Source organism: Hibiscus syriacus, unplaced genomic scaffold, assembly GCF_006381635.1.
Source record: "Hibiscus syriacus cultivar Baekdansim isolate YM2019G1 unplaced genomic scaffold, ASM638163v2 tig00116971_pilon, whole genome shotgun sequence".
NCBI classification, from domain to species: domain Eukaryota; kingdom Viridiplantae; phylum Streptophyta; class Magnoliopsida; order Malvales; family Malvaceae; genus Hibiscus; species Hibiscus syriacus.
This window is the reverse complement of record NW_024063495.1, coordinates 7,561,448-7,570,304: the sequence shown is the minus strand read 5'-3', so window position 1 is coordinate 7,570,304 and position 8,857 is coordinate 7,561,448. Positions and strand designations below refer to the sequence as shown.

The 8,857-nt window shown below is 35.2% G+C and overlaps 1 protein-coding gene and 2 pseudogenes across 2 annotated transcripts; 1 reads left to right on the top strand and 2 right to left on the bottom strand.

Annotated features, from left to right (window-relative positions):
• The first annotated feature begins 906 nt into the window (after positions 1 to 906).
• LOC120191889 lies at positions 907 to 1,581 on the top strand (annotated as a pseudogene).
• A 487-nt stretch (positions 1,582 to 2,068) lies between these two features.
• LOC120191935 lies at positions 2,069 to 4,424 on the bottom strand. Of its 2 annotated transcripts, none has more exons than XM_039194797.1 (5): positions 4,278 to 4,424; positions 3,785 to 4,075; positions 3,645 to 3,718; positions 3,290 to 3,434; positions 2,069 to 2,727 (listed from the first exon to the last, which is right to left on the bottom strand). In XM_039194797.1, the coding sequence occupies exons 2-5, from the start codon at positions 3,893 to 3,895 to the stop codon at positions 2,206 to 2,208; spliced, it is 852 nt and encodes a 283-aa protein (XP_039050728.1). In that variant the 5' UTR covers positions 3,896 to 4,075; positions 4,278 to 4,424; the 3' UTR covers positions 2,069 to 2,205. The 2 variants fall into 2 exon arrangements, with proteins under 2 accessions (XP_039050728.1, XP_039050727.1); XM_039194796.1 differs by having other exon boundaries at positions 3,785 to 4,072.
• A 2,396-nt stretch (positions 4,425 to 6,820) lies between these two features.
• On the bottom strand, positions 6,821 to 8,568 carry LOC120191798 (annotated as a pseudogene).
• Between the last annotated feature and the right edge of the window lie 289 nt (positions 8,569 to 8,857).

Genomic DNA, 8,857 nt, shown 5'->3' with positions numbered 1-8,857 from the left:
CTTCTACCTCTACCGATTGTTCATCGCCCATAAAGGTGAGTCTTTCACCATCAATTGATTTTCAGTAGCTCAAGTACCTGCATAGAAACACTTATGTAAATAGTAGCATCAGAGTCTATCCATCATATGTTTCTAGATATTGAAATTAAATTAACCTTAAAACAAACCAAAGTAAGAATCATACTTTTCTTTGTATGTCAAGCTTGATATTTAATAAATCTTTCTTTATGTATCCAAACTTATTATAAAAAAAATAACTTTTTTTATTTCGTTATTGTTTTTTTAGTTGGACCCTTAACAACTTCATTATGATGTTTCCTTTTCTTTCTTTTATCTTTAGGGGCGTAGGCCAAGTGACCACTTTCAGATTTATCTTGCTTCGACCTTTCTTCCTCTTGCACATAATGAGATATAAGAGCTCATTTAGAGTTCATTTCTTCTTTTTGACAGTTATAACTGATTTTAAATTGGATAAACGTAACAACTCTCACAGTCGGCACTTGTCCAGAGCACTATAAAAAGTCATGCAACGAAGATTAAAGGGAAGGACTCACTTCTTCTAAAAAGGCCACACTCATTCCAACAGGAAAAACCCTCCGTCCACCTTATACAATTGTTGATATTTTAGCGATCAACAAAAGGAGTCAGATTTTTCCCCTCATTCCATGTTTTGCGTGCAGGCATTTTCTCTTTTGAATTATGGAATTTATCAATGTCCATTTCCTTAGATAGAAATAAGGAATTTTTAACTTCATGCTAGTCATCTCCTGAATCCCTTGAAGAGACCTTAGAATCACTTCTAGTAATCTTGAAAGCACTACTTGTAGACTACGACCTCTAAAAGTTTTTGGATGGAAATTAGCTTTGGGGGCCAATTTCTCAGGACAAGGCATTTAAAAGAATTTCATGAAGAGTCATCTTCCTCTGATGCTGGAAGTCAGAAGCAATATGTCCGTCAAAGAAGTAGGATGTGGAAAGGTGTTCAAATTTGTATCAAAACTGAAAAAAGCATGAGGATTCTCATGGCAAGTTGCTTTCCTTTTCCAGTTTTCAAAATCATATCAAAGCATCCGATTTGATGTGTCTAACACTGAGTGGGATTCATAAGATAATATGTTAATTGTATCAGTTAAGCTGGACTCAATGGAAGACTTCTATTCCGAACCAGGTTGAATGAAGTATTTCACTAATTGAGCAATGCCTTAGGGCTTATGTGCAATCATGGCATGCATACATTAACTGCAGATTTGTGGAGAAAAGCAGCTGAAGAAGATCATCAAGAGGCACCTCCGAACACATGAATCAGGAGGGGTTGCATCAGAGAGAATTAAGTGTGATTTTGAGGGTTGTCTTCACACATTTTCAACTGTAAGATGTTGTGAACCTTTAAATACATAACAAGTTGAATGTGATTGTTATGGACTAAGCAAGAGTTCTTTGCTAAAATTGTTTTTCTGATCATAAGCATTTTTTTTAACCGATGTGTTGAAATATTCTTTTACAGAAATCAAATCTCCGCCTACGCCGTGCATGGAGAACTCAAGCCTTGTGCATGTAGCTTTGGTTGTGGCATGAAATTTTGTACCCCAAACCCTAAACTCTTATTTTATTCTAATTCGAATTCTATCTCACTTAGGACGACAGGGCTTGTTAATGTTAATTGAATGTCAGGTCGGATGGAAAAGGAAGTACAAAAAGGGGCCTGATAATTGACATGAAACGTAGAATAGTTGCATTAAGCATGTTAGAGATAAACATGAGAAATCAGGGTGCCAGATCTATACTCCAGTAAGTTATTAGTTATTCAATGGCTCAATGCCATTGTTACCTTCTGTCTTCTGGTATTGGCCTTTTTCATTTTAGACAGTTAATAGTTATTAGCTATAGCATTTTCTCTCTTTTTTTTTCTAGGATTTTTTTATTAAATGAGTTGGTCGGTCAACTCTTGTTTTGCATGATCAAACGGTGTTAAGTAAGTTAGTCTAACGTGTCACATTAACTTTATGTTATTGAAAATAACTATTAATGGCCGAGTGACTAGTTTGTTATAAATCGATTATTTCGTTACTTTTAAAATTCCAGTACAACACAATGATTTCATGCAGTAAGTTAACATCAGATACCTGGTTTTGTGTGGTATCAGTGGCTTACTTCTTTACATTATAGATACATTGCTAATCCATTTTATTTTGCAGTCGATTTTCCCTACAATGCATTTTTTGAGGATGCCGATGAACGAAGGCAAGCTCTCTTCTGCTTCAACCATGTCATGCTTCTGGTTTTAACACCTACACCTAACCTTGACTGATCCTTCTTGGATTCCACTGTGGTTTTACTCCTTGAATGCGACATATTATTATCATTCTCCATAACCTTAACCTTATTTTGGCAATTCGAATTTTCACCATCAGCAGCAGAATAAGGACGTACTTCTGGATGTTTATTTCCTGTGTTTGAATCGTCAGCAATAATTGCATTTTGAGAATCATGGGAGGTCAACTTCTGCAGCATGTGATCAAGAACCAACTTTTGAGAATCTCCAGCAGAAAACATCAGAAGATCACGTATCTTAGCAGCAGGGACAGGGAGCCTGTCTAAAGAAGGTGGCAGGGAAGAAATTGCACTGCTGCCACGACAAACAGATTCTTCATTAGAAGAACAACCTTCCAAATGTGAAGCATATTCCTCCCAATCATATGGAAACCCAAAAAGGAAATGACTGCAAACCTGAAATGGATGCAATGAATTAAGATCGAGAAATTTGAGCTCCAATTCTTGCCAAAAGGGAGAAACAAAATTAATAAATTGGTTTAGCTGTCCCTAAGATGCATTTTAAGTTTAAGCAAAGGCAGAGTTAAAAGAAGATAACATAGTATAGTACAACTATTAGAGATACGACAAGATGGAACTGTTGGCAAATATTAACAGGATAAGCATGAATAGCAGTGCAAAGAGAAACTCAACCTTAGATGAAAAGCCATTTTCAAGTGTACAAGAGGTATTGATGAAGCCGCTGATAGCAACTGTGATGCCATTGGCAGTTTCAAGCATAGGGATACGATAAGATGAAATTGTTGGCAAATAGTAACAGGATAAGCATGAATAGCGGTGCAATGAGAAACTCAACCTTAGATGAAAAGCCATTTCACGCATACAAGAGGTATTTATGAAGCCGCTGATAGCAATTGTGATGCCATCGGCAGTTTCAAGCATAGGGATATGATAAGATGATATTATCGGCAAACGTTAACAGGATAAGCATGAATAGCATTGCAATGAGAAATTCAACCTTTGATGAAAAGCCATTTTCAAGCGTACGAGAGGTATTGATGAAGCCGCTAATAGAAACCGTGATACCATCGGCAGTTTCAAGAGTGGTGGCCTCACGTCTTTTGGCGATGGCTGCGGTGTGCAACACTCTTTGTCCTTGTCTCCTGTTTTCCATCCATTACCTCATTACTACTACTATTAAAACCACTACACAAAAACAACTGCTCATAAAAATTTACAAATGTGCTGTGTCTAAGACTGGTATGCTTGAGACAAAAAGTAAATCCCTCCTTGTCTTTCCTATTGATATTTGTATATGCATATTTATAGAAATGAAAAGAACAAAAAATTGAAGGGCGAGTTAGTGAGGGTACCCTCTGCATTCAAACCCTCCGACAGCTAACCCTCCGGTCTTCGCCGTGCACAACCACCAATCATACAGCAACACCTACCCGATATTCATTCTTTATTTAGAATTAAAAAATAGTGCAACTAAAGAAAGAATTGAGAAAACCTTAGAGTTCAGCGATAAATTAGCAAGAGCAGTGGGGGAGGCGATGGGGACGAGTTGGTCCGATGTATATTGCCTCTCAGAATATCTTCTCTTTTCCTTTCTATTCCCCATTTCGGTGGTTTGCTTCGGGCAGCAACTCCTCTGCCTACTAGCGTTTCAAACAGCGGTGGATAGAAATATTGCCGCAGCTATTTCTGGATAAAGGTGCATTCCTCCGCCGCAAAGGACCTCAATTGCGGCCGCGAATAGCAGTGTAATGAAGAGAGCGGCGATGACGGGGCGTTATATCTGCTAAACCGATAGTTTTTTTTTAAAAAAAAATTATCATTTTCAACGAAGTAATCGGGGACAGAGTAACAAGTAGTAGGAAGGAGAAAAATAAAAGAAAAAAAATTAAAACAGAAAGATGCAGTTGCAGAGAGCAGATAGCTGAAAATCCGATGACTCAAGTAGAAATCAAAGTTCAAGTTAAGTTTCGAGTTTGAAAAATTACCTTATTTTACTTTCTGGACTGTCGGAAACTTGAAGGAAAGAGAAGGACTGGGTCAGGGACGGGAGGCGAGGGATAAAATAGGAGGAAGTTAACGGCGAGGCCGGCGACAGGCTTTTTCGGTTCCGGGGATCTGTGAAGAGTATTGAGAGTGGGTCACGAATTTCAAAATAAATAAATAAATAACTTAATACACTTTTTAGTACTAAAATATACCTCAAAATACGGTTGTTTAAAGAGTTTTTCGTTAAAAATATATATTTAACGTTTCTAACGTTATATTTTTAGAAATTTAAATTATAATGACTGTTAAATTTGATTGTTATTTCACACATATTATACATATATAATTTTAAAAAATTATTTTATTAAAAGAAAAACTTATTGTTATATTTTTTTTAAATAAAGAGCCATAAATTTTATATTTTTCGATGTCGATTGGTCATAATTGGTCTATAATCTTCACTGTTGACACTATCAGAATCGTCTCACCATCGCAATTAAAACCTAGTCTCTCATCCACCGTGAAACTACATCGATCGTCGTAAAAAACATCGCAAAGAGTCATCAAAGTTCTAGATTTTTTTATTGTTGTTTTCAGACGATTTCAATAGCTATAGTTGTTCGTACGTTACATGGCCGTCATGGTTAAGTTTCTTGTCCTGCTTCGAACAAAGTCTAACTTGTGGTGACCCTTCGTCATAAGAGATAAGGGAAAAGAGGGAGAGAGACGACAATGAATAATTTGATTTTTTTATTTTTTTTAAAAATAATATTTTTATTATTAAAAAATAAAAAATTGTAACGGTAGACACTCAAGTGTAACAAAGAAAAAATTAGACACATTTTTTTTAGAAAAAAATTCTTTAAACATCAAATCGTATTTTGAGGTATAATTTAGACCGTAAAAGAGTATTAAAAAATAAAAAATTGTAACGGTAGACACTCAAGTGTAACAAAGAAAAAATTAGACACATTTTTTTTAGAAAAAAATTCTTTAAACATCAAATCGTATTTTGAGGTATAATTTAGACCGTAAAAAGAGTAATTTTTTAAAAATCGCTTTAAAAATCACTTTAGGTTAAACAACGAAAATAATTACTAATTTTTGAGTATTTTTTATGATAAACTACTAAATTAATCACTCTCCCTTTATATTTGTATGCTTTTGTTTAATTAATTCAAAGTAGTTAAGTTTTAGTATCTTATGTTGCCGATTTATTAAATTTTCGTCAATTTCATTATCGATTATTACATTTTAATTATTGAATCGTTAATGTTTGTTAGTTTGATGATGTAGCACATTAGTAAAAAAGGGTTAATTTTTAATTTGACCTTTAAACTTTAGACATAATAATTTTTTGATCCTAAACTTAGGATATATTTTTTAAACATTAAACTTTAGTTAAAATTTTAATTTCACCCTGAATTTAACCAAAATCTCCTATTATCGGTCGTCACCCACCATCGTCGTTATCAATCACTATCAGTCATCATCGATTATCGTCATTTTTGTCATCATTATTATTTTTATTTATTCATTATTTCATTTTTAATTTATTTCTTTTTCTTTAAAAAAAGTCTTTTCCCCTCTTTTAAGGAAATTATTCAACCAAAATTTCTCACCTTTAATCTAATGATTCATTCACTAGAAATCTCAAACTCATGAACACTCAAGTATTTATTAGTAAAGTGCTCGTTGAATTCTCAGAATTTCAGTTACTACAGAAGAAAAAAATAAACTTTAATAAGAACAATGGCAAAAATATATTATTTCAATCTTTTTCAATTTATAATATCAACAAATCAAAGTTGATGCATTTTAAATACAATTAAGACATGTTTAATAATGGATTTATTAGACGTATTTGGGGTAGACTACCAAAGGGTTGGATAAAGGTTCATGTTAATGGAGCTGTCCGTGATAGTGATCGTGCGACAGCTGCAAGGGATGTGTTTCGTAATGCTCAAGGAGAGTGGCTCTTTGGCTTTTCGAGAAATCTTGGTAATTGCACGGTTTTAATCGAAGAGCTTTGGGTGATATATGTTTAATACCTGATTTTCGTTTGGCTTATCTTTATTCCAATGCTCAAACATTTTATTAAAGTTGCTTTTGAAGTATAAGACATCAGTTTTGTCTCACTTTTAAGTATATTTAATTTTTTTCATGAACCAATCTACTTCAGTTGTTAAATAGATGATTATTATCCTTAAAAGTTCTAAGTTTGAGCACCAGGGATTAATAAAAAAAATATTTAATTTTAAAAATATATTTTAGGATTAAATTATTCATATTGATCAACATATTATTTTTAATTATTACATTAGGAGTAATTTGAAAGTTAAGTAATTAAAGTAAAAAAAATTAAACTTCAATAACCAAAATATGAGTGAGAAGATAGGTTAGTGACAAAAGATATAATTTACTCGTAAAAAAGTGTCAGTTCCGCTAAGTTTTTAAGGATGAAGAACTGTTTCGTAAAGAACCTTGTCACGAAGAATATATTGTTACATATAATTTATGGTTTGGTTTTTATAGATAATTTCGAATATAACTAATCCGCATATTCTACAAGCAGCATGAGGGTTGAATAAAACCAGAAACAGTTCCATCAGCATTACTACAAGATGCTTCCGCCGGTTTGTTTCTATAAGTCAGTTTCACGTCCTCCAGCCTTATATCAGTGCAAGGATAGCTTGGGCTACAATCAAACTTCACTGCTACTTCCGTTGCTGATGTTCCGTGGATGTCTTGGTACGTAACATCGCTAATTTTAACACCCGAAACCTGTATCAAATCGTTTAATTCATTATTCTTCCAAACCTGTTTAGATCGATTACCATAGTTATTCCGATTGGTTAACTAATGCACGTACCAGACCGGGGCAGTTTTTCTCGTCGGGGCAGTAGTGTTGATCAATGACGATGGGATTTTCAACGTCGGTCATGATCGCGTGCTGAAAAAAGTATGTTCCTGGCAAAACCGGAGCTCGGTCTCCCCCATGACTTTATTCTCACCCCGTTTTGAGTACCGGTTAATGTGATGGTTTTAACCGTCACATTCTGCACACCGGGTTCTTCTGCTTCCTTCCCAAGACTCCCGATGCTGCTCCAATGTAAAACCATATTAATTCAAAATTTAAAGATATATATCATATATATATAGGAAAATTCTAGAATGAATGTCATTAGTGGTGTATATTAGTGCATCACATTCATTGTAGACTCATCCATCATGTATATATCTCTATATGCAAGTGATTATCGATCGTTAATTACCTGATCCCGTGGCCAGGTCCACATGCCATGTTCTCAATGCAGAGATTGTTGGTGCCAGGGCCAACGGAGACACAATCGTCGCCTGTTCCGATTCTGGAGTTGAGAATGGTGACGCTGCTCGAGGATTGCACATGAATGCCATCGGTGTTCGGGCTATTGCCGGAGGCAGACACACTTACACTGTCCCCTTTTACGTTGTTGCAACCATCGATGACAACAGGGGCGGATGCACTAAGCCAAGTGCATCCCATTATTTAGGAAAAAAAGTAAAATTTAGTATAATATGTTAAAGAAAAATAGAAAAAATAAAAAAATTTGCACCCCTATTGTTTTTAAGTGAAAAAATTTTAAATTTTAGACCCTCATTTATAAATTTCTGGATCCGCCACTGGATGACAATATGGTACAATTGGCTGTTCAGCGATGTTAATCCTCTTATTACAATGTTCTTTTAATTGCTGAACCCTAAAGACTGCAAAGCCAGATAATAATTTGCAAAGTGTATTATATAACCTTGATTCATTAACTAATACTAATAACCATACGCAAAACTCACCGTTGCTCCGCTGGGACAGCCCTTGCCTGACCCTCTTGCAAGTCCACAAGCCAGTGCCTTGACCATCAAGTACTCCGCCATAAATCGAAACACCGTTTACATGCTCAAAGAGAAGCCAGTTTTCGGTACTTCCAAGAACCTTATAATCCGACGGAGCAACAAGCGTGCCGTCCATACGAAATACAATAGCATTATTCTTGCACTGTCCACGGAAAACAACGTTGCGCAACAGAAACCTTCCGGTCGGGATGTAAATGGTAGCGGATTTGATGGAGCCACAGGCCAAAGTCCAAGCAGCAACAAAAGCTCGGGTTGACTCGAAATTGCCATCGGGTTTGGCTCCATAGCTAAGAACATTGTAAGTAAATGGATAAGCTGATGAAGCGAAGACAAGGAGAACAAATGCAAGAAAATGAACACAACTGGTTGTCTGTTCCATTTCGTTTTCAATTAGCTATAAGAGAGGAGAGAGTTGAGGGATGAGAAGATACAGGTGCTGAAAGGGGTACTTATAGATGCATGCAATGGCAAGTTATCATTAATTGTAGGACAAGAAACTTAACGACGCCGAAATTTTTGATCTTTTTTCCCGATTACTTGGGGTATGGTCTTGTGATATAATCATACGTGCATGCAGCCGCCATTTCTTGATTATTATATTATATATGAATATATATTTTGGCAGAAAAAAGTTGGAAATTCTTTTTGGAAAAGGAAGGTGATAATGTGTAAGTAATCTCTTGATCCA

What these genes read in the sequence shown, in the direction of transcription:
- LOC120191935 (XM_039194797.1), bottom strand. Translation starts at nt 3,895, where the DNA reads ATGGGGAATAGAAAGGAAAAGAGAAGATATTCTGAGAGGCAATATACA. An exon ending in GGAGGGTTTGAATGCAGAGG is followed by an intron (nt 3,435 to 3,644) that starts GTACCCTCACTA and finishes GATGGAAAACAG; the next exon opens with GAGACAAGGACAAAGAGTGT. An exon ending in AAAATGGCTTTTCATCAAAG is followed by an intron (nt 2,728 to 3,289) that starts GTTGAATTTCTC and finishes CATCCATTTCAG; the next exon opens with GTTTGCAGTCATTTCCTTTT.